Source organism: Salvelinus fontinalis, chromosome 12 (genome assembly GCF_029448725.1).
Source record: "Salvelinus fontinalis isolate EN_2023a chromosome 12, ASM2944872v1, whole genome shotgun sequence".
NCBI lineage: Eukaryota > Metazoa > Chordata > Actinopteri > Salmoniformes > Salmonidae > Salvelinus > Salvelinus fontinalis.
In genome coordinates, this window is record NC_074676.1 from 4717035 (window position 1) to 4733912 (window position 16878).

Sequence of the window (16878 nt, forward strand, 5' to 3'; positions counted from 1 at the left end):
CATCTCCTGCCATGTCACTGATGTGTCGTTAAACAGTTTTGTTTTATGAAGTCATTGTCTATATAGTTTTTTGGGCCTTTTCCCCCAGCATTGTCCCAGCCATATCCACGGCAGCAGGAAGAATGAAGTCCTCCACAATAGTATGCGGCTTGCCTGTCCTAGCCACTCGGTAGCTCACCATATAAGACACTTCTAGCCCCTTGTCTTACTACTCAAAAATCGTCTTTATTCTCGCCCCAAAAACTCCTGTGGCTTATTTTTCAAATAGTCATGTTTCGTTTCTAAATGTCAGCGCAAGAGTGAAGGTTTCCCGCAAGAGAGTAACGGTTAATGTGAATGGATGTTCATTATTTGACAAGGCTACCTGTATTTGACATTGTGTTGTTATTTTGCTGAACGCTAGATGGTTTAATTTGATTTTTGGCAGTGAAACGAGTCTACTCAGGCGAGAGAAAAAAACTCACCCAAATGTATAGCCCGTTGTACTGTTTGAGAATGTGAAGATTGTTTTAACTTGAATTTTAAATGTGAATCACATTTTTATTTGGCATATCCCCGATGGCATTGCTCATCCCCCTGGGGAAAACCTTGTCCAGAGGAACCAGAGTCTTTAACACAGTATACAAAAGTATGTGGACACCCCTTCAAATTGGTGGATTTGGCTATTTCAGCCACGCCCGTTGCTGACACGGGTGTAAAATCAAGTGCCCAGCCATGCAATCTCCATAAACAAACATTAGCGGTAGAATGGCCTTACTGAAGAGCTCAGTGACTTTCAACGTGGCTCAGCAGAGAAGTGGTAGGTCCACACAAGCTCACAGACCACCGAGTGCTGTTTTTCGGGAGCTTCATAAAATGGAAACGCGTTCTCTGGAGTGATGAATTACCCTTCACCATCTTGCAGTCTGACGGACGAATCTGGGTTTGGCAAATGCCAGGAGAACGCTACCTGCCTGAATGCATAGTGCCAACTGTAAAGTTTGGTGGAGGAGGGATAAGGGCCTTAGGCTGTTTTTCATGGTTCGGGTTAGGCCCCTTAGTTCCAGTGAAGGGAAATCTTAATGCTACAACTTACAATGACATTCTAGATGATTCTGTGCTTCCAACTTTGTGGCAACAGTTTGGGGAAGGCCCTTTCCTGTTTCAGCATGACAATGCCCCTGTGCACAAAGCGAGGTCCATACAGCAATGGTTTGTCGAGATCGGTGTGGAAGAACTTGACTAGCCTGCACAGAGCCCTGACCTCAATGCCAACAAATACCTTTGGGATTAATTGGAACGCCAACTTCGAGCCAGGCCTAATCGCCTAACATCAGTGCCCGACCTCATTAATGTGGCAGAATGGAAGCAGCAATGTTCCAACATCTAGTGGAAAGCCTTACCAGAAGAGTGGAGGCTGTTATTACAGTAAAGGGGGGGGGGGGGGGGTCAACTCCATATTAATGCCCATGATTTTTGCTCATTCATAGATGTCCACATACTTTTGGTCGTGTAGTGTATTTCAAAAGCTGCCTACAGTCCAGAGACATGGCCCTAATTGCATCATCCTCAGTGTAAGAGTCAAGAGTTAAATAGCAACAGCAACATGTTCATTTACAGCCTATCAATCAAAATAAGAAATAACCATAGAAACTGCCTTTGAGGTTGCATACTAATCACAAATATGCAAAAGCTACAATAAAATAAGCTACAAAGAGATAGCAATAAAGTCCAAGTAATACACATCTAAATGCATAGAGGTTCCAGAGTAAAAGTCCACAGGCTAAAGATAACATTTGGATCAGAGACACCTGTAGAGAGGAGATGCAGAGGCGTCATGCCCATAAGGGGGCGCAGGGGCTCAGATTTGTCCTATTTAATACATATATACACTATACACAGAACATATATTTTTTGTTGTTTCTCTTTAATACTACTAGTTACCAAGCAATTTTACGAAGTAGGCTTTAGCTAGCCCAAATAGGTTCCCAAGCTCCCAACCTCATAACTAGCTACCAAGGAGCCATTTTAGGCTATTAATCACGTTAGAGTAGCTATCTTAGCTAGCACGCCTGCTGGCAAGGTTGGTAGACTTCAGAAAAGCAAGAAATAAGTACATTTATTGAATAATACTCACATTCCTTTCGATCGTTTACCCCGATTTCAGCAGCGATGCAAAGAAGCATATTTTGTTTATTTAAAAAAACAAAACACCTTGTCAGGACGATACAGACAGCAGGAAAAAGTTGTTTCATGTGTTTGAAAGATGCAAAATTGACCACCCATCCGCACGTACTCTGTGCCCCCTCAGATTTTTGGGGTGCATGTGTGCGTGCGGGTGTAATGTAAGTGTGTGCTGGAGCGGTGACCGAAGCTCGGGTGAGAATGGGCAAGTGGCGGGAGTACTTGTGCCAGGTTGGATAGTCGGGAGCGGATCAAAAGGTGGGGGCCAAGCAGTGCAGCACGCTATGGGAGTAGCTTAGGTATCACACCCGCTTTGGGGAAGCTTGTGTCGGGAGGCTGGGTAGGAGAGGAGGCTTTTAACCAGACAGGTGCATGGTGTAGGAGCTTCCAGCAATGGCACTGGAGAGATTGATATTGTTTTTTTCTCCAATATGCAAAGAGATAGAGGATCTGTAATGGATTTTCTAAATGAACATGCTGACCTGCCTTGTCTCCCCCTCTCTCTTGACTCTCTTCCAGATGCATCTGTCTTCGGAGGGGAACCTGGTTTCTACGGAGGTAAGGCTTGTTATGGATAATCTCAACAGAGTGTTGTGTGTGTGTGTGTGTGTGTGTGTGTGTCTTATCAGTTTGGAATAATGAGAAAATGTTGCAATGTCACCAAATCCAAGCAGAATCTAGAAACACACACAGCAATATGCAGATTGCTCAAATGGGATTTATCAGTGAGTAGCCTACTTAAAAATCTGACAAGAGTTACTAGAAACCATGTTTGGAGGGGATTTCCCCCCCAGCTGGTTATTAGCGTGTGTACAGTGAGCCTTACACACCAGACCACAAGGCATTTAGTGAATCTGTGAGTGAACTGATAAGTATCTATATCAACAATTCATGTGAAAGACAGAACTGGAAGCGAAAGAGCAATTTAACACCTCAGACGTTATATGTGGCAGACTTCCTTCTCACCAGACAGACTGACAGCTTGGTTTCTTCTCAGCTGCATCCATTCAGTAGTAACTATCACAAGGTTGTAATCTCTTGTGGACAGATGTGACGTGTGGCTCAATAGGCTCTAATTACCTACCTGTGAATCAGTGTCGTCCAACAGTTTTTTTGCGGGGGCTCCCCCGCAAGTTCTGAGCAAGGTCTACCAAAGAAATCTAGCTAACATACTGTAGCTAATCACAATTTGACATGACGCTGAGAGAAAATGTTGCTGTTTCAAGCATATTACCATGGGGCAGAGAAAGAAATGTGCAGTGTTATAGCTAATCCAATGCTATTCGACACATTTGTCAATGAGGCTGAGAGAATTCCCAATTTTTAAAGGTGATTTCTTGCAATTTTACATATATATTGCCACGGGGTAGATAGGAAAATGTGCAGCTACTGTATATAGCTAATTTCATTCCATTCTACATGTTTTGCAATGAGACAGTAATTAGTGTTTGTTTCTGTCTCACAATTTTAACCATAACTGTTTATTAACGTGTCATTTTTTATTGATGGTTAAAGTAATTGGCCCATTGTCAAATGCATAATTAAAAGTATTATTTGATGTGAACCCGTTTTTGCCATTGGGCCTGGATATCAGACTGCAGAGCTCTTTAGAGTTGTGTGGATGAGGTGGTACGTTTTCAATTGGCTGACACCTATCACGTGATTTGTGCAGGCTGAAATATGGTGCGTTGGGATGCTATCGTGAACTTTCACGTTTTTGTAACAAGCATCGTAACAAGCACTCGTTGTTACACCTCTGTAACTACAGACTGCAGTTACCACCAGTTACATATTGCTATTACAGTGTAACTATGAATTATTACGATTAATTACAATACTTGTTACGGTGTAATTACATATGTAGTTACTGTAATAAGGCCCCGTTAAAATGAAGTGTTAGCTTGTTTTCTTCATGCTGAGCGTAACCGAAGAAAACGCACTGAAACAGGAAAACTCATTTCCATTTCCCATTTGCAAAACGTTTTTGGTTGCTTACCCTACTGAAAATGACCTTGTCATGGAGCTCTCAGTCTGTCTGTTTATGGGCCGGGGCCTTGAGGCCTCAAGGCCCTATGGAAAGTCCTTCATGATTCATTGAGGGCCACCGGCGGCATCACAGGCAAGCTGCTCTCAAAGAGCATTTTGTTCGACACTTAACCCAAGTCCAGGAAGATTGAGAGAGTCGGAGAAAATTCTGATTTGATCTTTGCTGTCCTTTTATACGGCCTGCAGTTGACCTAGTTTGCCTGTTTTTAGACCTTCTGACTGTTTCCGCACGTTTTTAGACCGCTCTATTCCATTCGAAGACATGCCATCGCTTACAATTCCCTCGTCCACTAGATTAGAACACAGACGGAGATGGGTTTTTTTCAGCAACATTTCAGCGCTGCAAGTTTTGGCTGTACGGCTTCGACATTAGGAAGGCCTCAGTTGTCAATCACGTGGATATTTTGACCTGCAGTTGACGTGTCCTTCTTTGGGACGTTATTAGACAGCTCTTTTCCATTTTAAAACACACCGTAGCCCGCGTGTCCCTCGCCCACCAGATCAGAGCATCGCTATGTTTGTTCCAGCAAACGTTCCTCGGTGACAGTTTGTTGGGTCACTTCTGCAGCCAATAAGACAGGCGAGTGTAGCCCGCAGGTGTTAAAAGAGGGACAGAACAAACTTTTGTAAGAGCTAACTAGGTTATAAGCATGATATATGCTTCCGACTGCATCTATCTTCAATGACCTGGAAAGATTTGTGTCCCAGTGCTTAATTTTGGTATTCTGTGCTCTGACAAACTAGTACACAAACCATCAGTCCTTCCCTCCAGGATCTTCCAATGCATTTTAAAAAAAATACTTGTAGCAAAAATTACAAACAAAGTATGTCTGTCTCATATAATGTAGCCCACAAACAATGGAAGTATGTCTGTCTCATATAATGTAGCCCACAAACAATGGAAGTATGTCTGTCTCATATAATGTAGCCCACAAACAATGGAAGTATGTCTGTCTCATATAATGTAGCCCACAAACAATGGAAGTATGTCTGTCTCATATAATGTAGCCCACAAACAATGGAAGTATGTCTGTCTCATATAATGTAGCCCACACACAATGGAAGTATGTCAAGGCCATTGGGCCTCAGTACTCCCTAGTCCCCAGTTCTGGCCTTGCATCGACCCACCAGGTGGTGGTGGTTGAAACACCTGAGAACGTTATCGGCCTGTCAGCGTGGGCTAACAGACTGGCACTGACCGGGTGTGCGTCCAAAATGGCACCCTCTTCCCTATGTAGCGCACTACTTTTGACCAGGGCCCTGTAGAGGTAATAGGGTGCCATTTGGGACTCAGCCTGGAAGTTCCCCTCTCATCGTTGTCGGGCTGGTAAAGGACAGAGCCTAATGGAACGTCGTCTGGAGGTCAAGGTTAACTTTTGACCGCGTCTATTCTGGGGATTCCTGATGCTGTAGCAGATGATGATGACGCGTGTTCCTCCACCACAACACACGTGAGGATCTGGTTAAATATCCTGACATTACGACGATGATGAGGACCGTCAGGAAATGGTTTATTTGTCTGGCATTGTGTTGCCATGGGAGCAGCAACGGGTCTTGTAATAATACAGTGATCTAGATGTGTCAGGCGATTACAGATGGAATGCGTGACGTTTTTGAAAGTCCCAGAGTTCACCAGGTTCATCAATTTGTGAATGAGAAAATGAAAGTTGATTAAGCAGAGGTTGGCCCCGAAGAAAGAGCATCTTACATTATTGTAATGTATTTTAGATTTTCTGTAACAATCATTTAAAAAAAAAACATTGTTATTATAATTTTCTTCCTTTATGGAGAAAATAAAATGGGTGAATAACTAGAATTGACCGATTATGTCGAAATATGTTGGTTTCACGGCTTCTGTTTGGATAAAACGCATAGATAATAATACCGATCTTTATAGAATTAGCATTTCCATTGACAACTAGCATTTCCATTGACTCTAGTCACGTTTGTTGTGCATTTGGAAAACGTAACACACACTAAGGTGACTCCTTGTCCCAGAAACATGGGAGGCCTCCTAATTATCTATAGACAAGGTCAGGGACCTGCAATGGTTCATTTACTGTGTGCTGTCATAGTGTACAGGGTATGCATAGATAGCACTATTTATATATGCCCCTCACCCACCACCATATTCCCTCACTAACCAACCGGTGACAGTCAGTGAAGGGTAAATTGAAATGATTTTGTGAGAAGGGGAACATGTTGTGACAATGCATGCAGGGTACGTTGTTTATTCTCTCCTAGACATCATCTCTCACTCTCTCTCTCTCTCTTACTCTCTCTCTCTCTCTCTCTCTCTTTTCACGGCCTCTCACGTTCTCTCTCTCATGAATGATAAGTGGCGTATCGACCGTGGGCGATCAAATTGGGTACGCTTTTTGTGGATGTGTCACAGCAGGTGTGCAAGAATAAAGGACCAGTCTGCCTTCTTTGTAAGTGCAGTCTGCGAATGTGGCAGCAGAGATGTGCAAGATTAAGGCCCCTGCGTCTATGTAAACCCTAGGACATATTTATGTTATCTGCACTCTGTGTCGTGCCGTGTGAATGCACGCATAGTGTGCTGCAGGATCTAGGGCCTACAGTAGACAGGTTTCCATTGACCCAAGTGCAATCGGCAATGCTGCAACCAAAAAAATCATTACGGAATGTGTAATGGAAACAGCAGATATAGGATAAATGTCATAAAGATCGACAAAATGTGTATCCGTTCGATAGAGGCGTGTTTTTATTTTGTCTACCTGTCTTTATTGCGACAAATGAGGATGCAAATTGTGTTTTTCGAATACATGATTGCCATATCATTTTGAACGTACGTATGCAATGGCATCACTTAGGCCTATCTATAATGCTCCACCCCACATTGCTTTATAAACACCTACTTGAAAAATCCAAAACAACATTTGCAGGACAAGGATTGTCCTGACTTTCAAGAATGCCTGAATTGCTTCTCCTGGCTTTTCTGGTCGACCTGATTCGAGTTTCATCTTCTAATTAGTTCACATCTACCGTGCAAATTTCACTATGGCACGGACCGTGGCGATACGTTGGCACATGTGGAATTATTAGAACATGGCAAATAGTAGTCAATTATTGTATTCTATCCATGTTGGCGTTCGCAGCCTACCTGAGACATGAACCAGATAGGTGGCAAGGCATACAGGCTGTCACCAATTTACTAATGGAAACACTTTAACCTCTCTCTCTCTCTCTCTCTCTCTCTCTCTCTGTCTCTCTTTGTCTCTCTCTCTCTGTCTCTCTCTGTCTCTCTTTGTCTCTCTCTCTCTGTCTCTCTCTGTCTCTCTTTGTCTCTCTCTCTCTGTCTCTCTCTGTCTCTCTTTGTCTCTCTCTCTCTGTCTCTCTTTGTCTCTCTTTGTCTCTCTTTGTCTCTCTTTGTCTCTGTCTCTCTTTGTCTCTCTTTGTCTCTCTTTGTCTCTCTCTTTGTCTCTCTTTGTCTCTCTCTCTCTCTCTCTCTCTCTCTCTCTCTCTCTCTCTCTCTCTCTCTCTCTCTCTCTCTCTCTCTCTCTCTCTCTCTCTCTCTCTCTCTCTCTCTCTCTCTCTCTCTCTCTCTCTCTCTCTCTCTCTCTCTCTCTCTCTCTCTCTCTCTCTCTCTCTCTCTCTCTCTCTCTCTCTCTCTCTCTCTCTCTCTCTCTATGCACCATACAGTATGACCATGCACATCTCTGGTACTGAATAGTATTCGTATTAACGTATTCTTTGTGATGCGGTGATACCCAGTGCGCTCTACAGTAACACTGTCCCAGTGAGCATTTGGCTAGCAGCGAAGCTGACAGACCTGGTGAATATACCCACAGAATGCTGCAGCAGAGATGCCTCCGGGATACAGCACATGTGTTCACCGTCCCACTTGGACAACAACCAATTTCTTCATGTAATCAAACAAACAAACAAACAAAACAAACAGATGCCCAGATTAACAACTGCCTGTGAGTCCGGGAGTTAACTGCATGCTAGCTTGTAGCTCGACTAGTTATGCCTGTATTATTTATTAATTACATTTACAAATATTATCACCATAATGTCCAGAGGATGGCTCTTCTCGTCACAGCCAAGGAGAGAATAGGATGTGTGTGTGTGTCAGTGTGTTTGTCCATTGACTGCTGAGCACATGATTGCATACCCCAAAAAGCTTTTACACCTCTTTAACGGAGTTACCCAGCCATTGCTACCACAGCCAAGTCATGTCAGAAGATGAGACAGAGAGGGGGGTTAATACAGAGATAGAGAAAGAGTGTCTGAGACACTGAGAGACACACAGAATGAGAGGAGAGAGAAAGACAGAGAACAATATGGAAGTCTTTCTCGAGAGGGAGAGAGAGGTGTACAAGAAGTAGGGAACAGAGAGATGAGAGAGATGGAGACAGAGAGAAACAGTCTGTGTTTGAGCCAGGCAAAGAGAGAGAGAGAAAGAAAGAGACTATTGATGTTTTTTTCGTTGAGAGAGCGATAGAGGCAGAGCAGCGAGACGGCCGAGGAAGAGAGAGAGAGGCATCGAGAAGCAATGAGAACTAGTGAGAGAGGAGAGAGAAATTCATGTGCGAGGGAGAGGGAGAGAGAGCATTAACACAGATGTGAGAGCATCAAGGTCCCTGGTATCTGTAGGCTGTGGGCTTTATGGGGTCTGTTTAACACTCCTCTCTACCATCTGTCACTTCACATGGTACAGTCAAGAAGTCGTGAATGCACACACACACACACACACACACACACACACACACACACACACACACACACACACACACACACACACACACACACACACACACACACACACACACACACACACACACACACGCACACACACACACACACACACACACACACACACACACACACACACACACACACACACATGACTTTACGATGACTAGCATTCCTTTCACTGGGCCAGACAGGCCTGTGTGTCCATTTCAGCTCTCTTCCATACGGTCACTGCTCTTCTCCTCTTCTCCTCTTCTCCTCTCTTCTTCCCTGAACACTGTTTCTCACTTAACGTGCCTCCGTGCCCTATTTATGGCAGAGCATGTGTAATTATCTCTCTCTCTCTCTCTCTCAAGCAGCAGTCATTCCAAATGGTTGGAACTAGGCCATCAAGCTATGGCAGTGTCAGGCTCTTACACATTGTCCTTGCGTTGGAGTGTGTGAGCTTCGTTCCTGTCCATTGCAATTGTTTCCTTACATTTTCTGAAGTATCTGATAAAAATCATATTTTCTGAAGTCCAAGGTTCTCCCGCTCTCTCGTTTGCATTCTCTGTCTCTCTCTCTCTCTTTCACTCTCATTCTCTCTCTCGCTCTCCCTCATTGTCTCTCCCTATATATCTCTCTCTCACTGAGAATGAAGACTATAATAGCAAATAAGGCACCTCAGGGGTTTGTGGTATAGGGCCAATATACCACTGTTAAGTTATTATGCACAAAGCAACTCGGAGTGCCTGGATCCAGCCCTTAGCAGTGTTATATTGACCATATACCACAAAACCCTGGTGCCTTATTGCTATTATAAACTGGTTATCAACGTAATTAGAGCAGTAAACAAGTCGTCTTTATGTCATATCCTCGGTCTACTGTCTGATATACCACAGCTTTCAGCCAATCAGTATTCAGCGCTCAAAGACATCCGTCTCTTTTTCTGTCAGGATTTTGTGAGAATACGAACCCTTTGTCCTGGGTTTTTAAAGGTGGCAGTTCGCGTGTAATTCTTATATTTTCTAGGGGAATGAATCTTCAGGGAATCTTTAGAGGCAACGCTTGCCTATGTAGACAGATGAGATAAGAGCAGGATGTGTGTGTGCAGAGGTCGCTCCTCGGTGACAGTGGCATAGAGGTGACAGATGTGCTGAGAGAGCGAGATCACACACACACACACACCTGAATGGACAGTCACGATCTGAGAGAATAATCAGCATCTCAGGAACATTTTGCCTCATTGGTTATTCATTGCCTTGTCTTGCATTGTGTTTCCGTCTTATTCATGCGAGCTCTGTGATGCGTGTGTATTTTAATGACTAATTGGATCTAATTATCCAAGTGTGTTTGTGTGTGCGTGCGTGCGTGCGTGCATGCGCGGCGCGTATGTTTAGATTGTGTGTGTGCATTCGTGTGTGTGTGCTTGTCGACACCGGTTTAAAGGCAGGTCGAATGACGCAAGGCATTTCCATCAAAGAGATCTCTCTCTGTGTTTTAACCCGCTAACTGCTTGTCTTGTCAACTCTGAGGATGATGGTGGCATCTGAAAGGGGTTTGGGCGACGTGTTCATTTCCAATTTAAGATTTGGTATTCGCTTCCGACAATAATTGAACCAATGGGAGATGGTTCTGCGTATAGTAGGTTAGCCACCTGACATCGGAAGATACTACAGTACTAAGAAATACCAAGGGTACGGTAGGAGGTTGCTGGGAGTAGAAAGACATGACACCAAGTTGTTCGTGCACCGCAAGAATGCAGTTAATCGATGACAAATGTTTTCGTCGCAAACGAAAATATACTCAAAATTCACATCACTTACTCACACGTCTTTTCCCGAGACCTGTGTCTCAGTCGTTAGGCACTAAGCGAAAGAGACGGAACTGAAACAGACAGATGGACAGGATTGTTCCTGTCTGACCTACCAGTTCCTGATTCATTCACCCTATTTGTCTGTATGTGTGTCCCTTTCCTCGCAGACGATGCTACAGGTTACGGGCCGGTGTTTGAGGATCAGCCGGTCGAAACCATCTACCCTGAGGAGTCGCCTGAGGCCAAAATCACCATGAGCTGTCGAGCACGAGCCAACCCACCTGCCACATACCAGTAACATATGCTCTGCTCTCCTCTCTGCTCACCCCCTTAAATACCACACGCTGTGTGTGCTGTATGTCCCCCCCCATCTCTCTGTCTCTCCCCAGCATGATGTCCCGCACAGGGCCAAGTCTGGAGGTCCTAATACATGGCTTTAAAGGACAGGACTTTAAAACATCCAGGCCTCATTCGCCATGCAATTCTTGGAAATGTGGGAGAAATGCATTGTGATATATATGTTTAAAATGAACTTGAGCTTCTCCTTCTTCAGGTGGAGGTTGGACAGCCGGAACATAGACCTGGACGGTGATAACCATTACACTCTGGTCGGGGGCGACCTGGTCATCTCTAACCCCATCAAGAACAAACACGTTGGGAACTACTCCTGTGTGGCCACCAACGACTACGGCACCGTGGTCAGCCGAGAGGCTGGCGTCCAGTTTGGATGTGAGCGGATGGGACACTGGGGCGTGATCGGATCCGCCGTTCGTTTGTTTGGCGTAACACATGATCATAGGCAGGAAGGACGGAGGGCCGTTTTATGAACAGGGGCTACACTTTCATGCCTATATTAGTAGAGCTGTGTTAGGGACTCGGGAGGGAGGCAGCAGCGCCACATTATAACAACTTTGGAAATGACATTTGAATGGTCAAACTTTATAGTGTGAGGCACGAGACGGAATCACTTCTGCAGAATCAATAGTTAGTTCCCTCCCTTTGAAATGTGACAGTTGCAAATTATAAGCCTGCTAGCTAAAGTAATGCAGGTTCTGGTTTTAAAATGGTTTTGAGCTAGGAGGTTACAGGGTTTAAGAGTATTGGAGGATAAGTGTTATTACGGAAATGAGGTGAGGGAGAGCATTACAGTGGATTCTCCAGGCGTGTTAATGAATCTGAACTCTCTCTCTTCCTCTTCTCTCGCCTCCTCCCCCTCTCCCCATCACTCTCTCCCTCTTTCTCCCCCCCCTCTCTCGCTCTCTCTCTCTTGCTTGCCCCTTTCTCTCTCTCTCTCTCTCTCTCTCTGTCTCTCTCTCTCTCTCTGTCTCTGTCTCTGTCTCTGTCTCTGTCTCTCTCTCTGTCTCTCTCTCTCTCTGTCTCACACTCACTCTCTCTCTCTCTCTGTCTCACACTCACTCTCTCTCTCTCTCTCTGTCTCACACTCACTCTCTCTCTCTCTCTGTCTCACACTCACTCTCTCTCTCTCTCTCTCTCTGTCTCACACTCACTCTCTCTCTCTCTCTCTGTCTCACACTCACTCTCTCTCTCTCTGTCTCACACTCACTCTCTCTCTCTCTCTCTCTGTCTCACACTCACTCTTCCCTCACTCCCACACGCTCTCTCCTCCAGACCTGGACTTCTTCTCGTCTGAGGAAAGAGAGGCGGTGCGCGTGAAGGAGGGCCAGGGGGCAGTCCTGCTCTGCGCTCCTCCTCCACACTACCCATGTAAGTGCTAGCTAGGCTAACAGCTTGCAGCTAATTCTCTGATGCTAGGCTATTTCTACAGCTTTTGTCTGAAGACATGTCTTCAAAATGTCTGAAGATGTCTTGAAAAGTATCTATATCTTAATTAAAGTGTCTCAAGACGTCTTGACTTAATGTCTCAAGATGTGTCGAGACATGTTAAGACAAAGTGTGATGGCTGGGGATGAATGCTATGGTGCTAGGTTAACACTATGGTGCTAGGTTAACACTATGGTGCTAGGTTAACACTATGGTCTGTAGCATTGCACGTATTACATGTGTCTCTATTCCAGTATTAAATCCAACAGTATGTTTGCTATGACTCAATTAACCCAGATTGTCATAACAGTGAAAATCAATGAAAGTGTGCCCCCTGCTGGTGACCGGCAGTACTCCTTCATGAGGCTGCTTCTGTTCTGACATATTGTAGGCCATATCCTCACGCTGTAGCCCTGAGCTGAGTTTTACACTTCTAGTCTCAGTGTAGGGATGTGTGAGGCAAAATAAGCTGTTTTTAATGCTTTTTTAAATGCAATTTCATACAGTAGCTTTGTATTCTTCATCAAAGGTACTTTACACTAATCTGTTCAGGTTTTCCTCTCTGAGTCGGGCGTTTTTCCTGGCCCAATTTTGGTCTCCTTTATTTGTATATTTCTTAATTATTGATCTTCGTTAAACAAACCTATTTGGTATCAACCGGGAGCTCCACTAGAATTCTGTACAGCAGATATGCATAGTCATTCTTATGCAAATTATACAACCAAATCACTGTGTGAAATGATGGTAACATACATGTCTTTCAGCTGCTGCCGCGGCTACTGGATTGCAGTTCCTCGTTGATACTTGTCCTTTTCAACTCTTTTCATAGCGTCATGATGACAGTTTGATATGAAAGCATCAAATGCGTTCGTTGTTAGCTTTCATTTTAAAGTGTGGTTTGGGTCAGCATGATAGTGTGGTTTGAAAACAGTGTAAGAATAAAAGAGCCAACTCCTCAGCCTTTCTCCTGGCTCGGCTCCATCTTGGCACTCCGCCATCTCCTCTGCCCTTTGACTGACAGATTCAGGCTTGTTCGCCATGTTGACGGTTGTGTATCTTTTCTCCACAGACGAGCTGTCATTCCGCTGGATTCTGAATGAGTTCCCCATCTTCATCACGCTGGATAAACGTCGCTTTGTCTCCCAGACCACAGGGAACCTCTACATCTCTAAGGTGGATTTCAGAATGTGTCTTCGGACCGTCTGCAACGGCGCCCGATCATTTCACCCTAGCCTACTTTTTTTCCCGCCCTATCTGGTCAAAGGTAGTGCACTATCACGGGAATAGGTTGCCACTTATGACACGGCGTTTGAACTTTATTGAGCGACGCTCACAGTTTTTATAAACTGAAGAAAGGCTGAATTTAGAGCATCGAAAATGTTCCCATATAAAAACACGCAGTCACAAACATGGGTTACATAATACAGGACATACGATCGAATATGTTCACATGTTTTGTTTCCGTCTCCCACCAGGTGGATTCATCAGACAGTGGCAACTACTCCTGCTTCGTCTCCAGCACATCCATCACCAAGAGCGTCTTCAGCAAGTTCATCCCCCTCGTCCCCCTGGCTGAACGTTAGTTTCTGTTTTTCAGTCCCTGTTTTAACTGTCCTATATGTTGCGGTAGGAATCTACTCAGCAAACATTCCCGTCCCATCGTGTCTAATAGTATGCACGCACCATGACTTGTACAAAAGTTGTCGCTATCGGAAGATTTCAGTAATCACACAATTGCCCACTTTTTTGGGGGTTTGGAAGATTTGAATCTGTTCAGTGAAGATGGGCACCATATTACCCTACAGTATGTGAGATCATTGTCAAGGTGTTAGATATCACACGACTGCCTACTATTTGTAGTTTGCTTAGGGCAGTAGAGTTGGTCCAGCTTGTGACCAGCGAACCACAAATGGACATTGCTGACGAGAGGTCGGTAGCAGGCGAGCACCCAGGCAGTCACCATCTCTGGAGTTGGAGTTTGAGTTCACAGTTGGAAGTGTTGCGAGAGAGACCCTGTGCTTGTGTTGTTTATGACTGTGGGAAAGGCTTGAGGAGAGAAATACTTGAGATAGAGACGAAGAGAAGGCCTCACTTTCCTCAAGAGTTCATAAATGATTACTTGGTGGTGATATACCCTCAGTTGGTCCTCCTTATGCTAACGTTGCCTACTACCGACCTAGCAGATTTAAAAACACAAACTAGCATGTTCTTAGCCTGGTCCCAGATATGTTTGTACTCTCTTGGCAACGCCTATGGTCATGTCATATTTGGCGATTACATGCCTGACGATTACCCAAGGAGTTGTCTATAGCACAAACATAATAGGGAGCAAGCTAGCATGTCGTGTTCTAGTTGAAAAGGTTATAGGGGAGAACAGTAGTTTACCCCGGCAACACTTCCTGCTTTGCCATGCATATGTTTTATTATGACTACGTTACTACAGCACAACACAGGCCTCTGGCTGTGTCATGGCCCATATTTAGCACTGTATTGGACACTCATCCTGAAGGGCAGACTGAGTCGGAAACAGTGTGTGTGCTACAGCAAAGCTAGCGTGTCCTACCTGACACAGCCGTTTACAAGAAAGCGCCTCCAACCGTGCATCACCTTGTCCGTACACAGAGTTAACTAACATAACACCTTGTTGCTGGTCTAAGTTGTTCTGCCTCCTAGGGGGTGTTGTGAATAAACAGGCAACTCACATCCAGTCGTTTCTATTTCCTGTTTCTCCACCAACCAGGTCCAATCAGGAAATACCCCGCTGACATCAAAGTCAAGTTCCCAGACACTTACGCGCTGGTGGGACAGAATGTCACAATGGAATGCTTCGCCCTGGGAAAGTAAGTATGGATAAAGCCAGTGCATTGCTACAAGTACATATATCAGAGAACCACTTAGAGTATGAAATAGTTTATTGTTTTACAGCTGTACGTATAGATTCGAATGACAAGGCCATGGGATTATAGGTCTCAGCTCCTCTCCTCTCCGTGGTTCTCACTTCCCGTCCCTCACTCTCCACAGCCCCATCCCTCAGATCCGCTGGAAGAAGATGAACGGAGAGCTGCCGTCCAATCACGACGTCAGCATGGCGGGCGCCCGCCTCCACCTGTACAACGTGCAGTATGAGGACGAGGGGACATACGAGTGCGAGGCCCTCAACTCCAAAGGAAAGGACTGGCACAGGGCACGGGTCTCTGTAGAAGGTAGGGCTACTAACACGGTTTATATTCTCCAGCTTGGTAGTTGCAACTCATTGACTTGCGAAGTGTTCTGATTTAGCACCTTTCCGGGCCTCATTTGAGTTGTGCGGGTAGCCTGGTGATTTAAGAGCATTCGGGCCAATAACCGAAAGGTCGCTGGTTTGAATCCCTGAGCTGACTAAGTGAACGATCTGTTGATGTGCTCCTGTAAATTGCCCTGGATAAATGTACAATGTTCACATAGATCATGCATTGGTGTTGAGCGTTGATCTCAAGTTCGGATCTTGGGCCTCACACTGTCTGTTTTCCTCATCTCACTCTGTTCCAGCATTCCCAGAGTGGACAGAGTCCATCAACAGTACAGAGAAGGACATCAGTAGTGACTACACCATGTCCTGTGTGGCTAGCGGCAAGCCCAAACCCCGCGTACAATGGCTCAAGAACAGCTATCCCGTGAGAGAACTTTCACATACCCTTTTCACACTGCTGAGCTGAGCCGAAGAGCCAAGCAAGAGCTGTGCTGAGCTGGTCTGGTTAATCACCCGCCATAGTTGCTGTAATGGAAAATACCATATGAAGAGAAACAAATCTGAGCCAGTACAGTGTGGTTGGGTTTTGCAATGTGAATCAGGAAATAGTGCTAGCACGGCGCTCAATTGGCTCAGCTCCGTCCGGGTTTGGCCGAGGTAGGCCGTTATTGCAAATAAGAATTTGTTGACTTGCCTAGTTAAATAAAGGTTAAATACAATTTCAAAAATTATATACTTTTAAATAATGCTCCATCAGCTATGGTGGATGCATAACCAGGCCTGCTCAGTACAGCTTGATTTGGCTGGCTCTGTTCGGTTGAGTTGTGTGAAAATTCCTGTCGTGTTCCAGCAGGTTCCTTAGTGAGATAAACACGACCCTCTCAGCAGCCAGCATCAGGGTGGCACTGTTGTGACCCGGCCGCTAGCATGGGTACTCTGAATAGTCTGAACACAAGGCACAGTCAAGATTCAGGAGAAGGTGCCTCTTGTTTTTTCTGAGAGGGTGCCAGCGTGGAGAGGAGAGGAGAGGAGAGGAGAGGAGAAGGGAGAATAGGAGGAGGGAAGAGAAGCAAGTTGACGGGTCTTGTGTAGCTCAGTTGGTAGAGCATGACGCTTGCAACACCAGGGTTGTTGGTTCGATTCC

The 16878-nt window shown here is 45.0% G+C and overlaps 1 protein-coding gene across 3 annotated transcripts in view; it reads left to right on the plus strand.

Annotated features, from left to right (window-relative positions):
- Positions 1-16878, plus strand: part of LOC129866679 (contactin-1a-like) — a 120953-nt gene that overhangs the window by 65622 nt on the left and 38453 nt on the right. For 2 of the 3 annotated variants that reach the window (XM_055939480.1, XM_055939481.1), the window contains exons 3-11: positions 2669-2721; positions 10891-11017; positions 11277-11452; positions 12353-12448; positions 13575-13678; positions 13981-14083; positions 15246-15345; positions 15527-15708; positions 16034-16158. In XM_055939480.1, coding sequence (XP_055795455.1) covers positions 2669-2721; positions 10891-11017; positions 11277-11452; positions 12353-12448; positions 13575-13678; positions 13981-14083; positions 15246-15345; positions 15527-15708; positions 16034-16158 — 1066 coding nt within the window. The remainder of the gene's footprint in view (positions 1-2668; positions 2722-10890; positions 11018-11276; positions 11453-12352; positions 12449-13574; positions 13679-13980; positions 14084-15245; positions 15346-15526; positions 15709-16033; positions 16159-16878) is intronic. The other variant, XM_055939482.1, reaches the window with a different exon arrangement.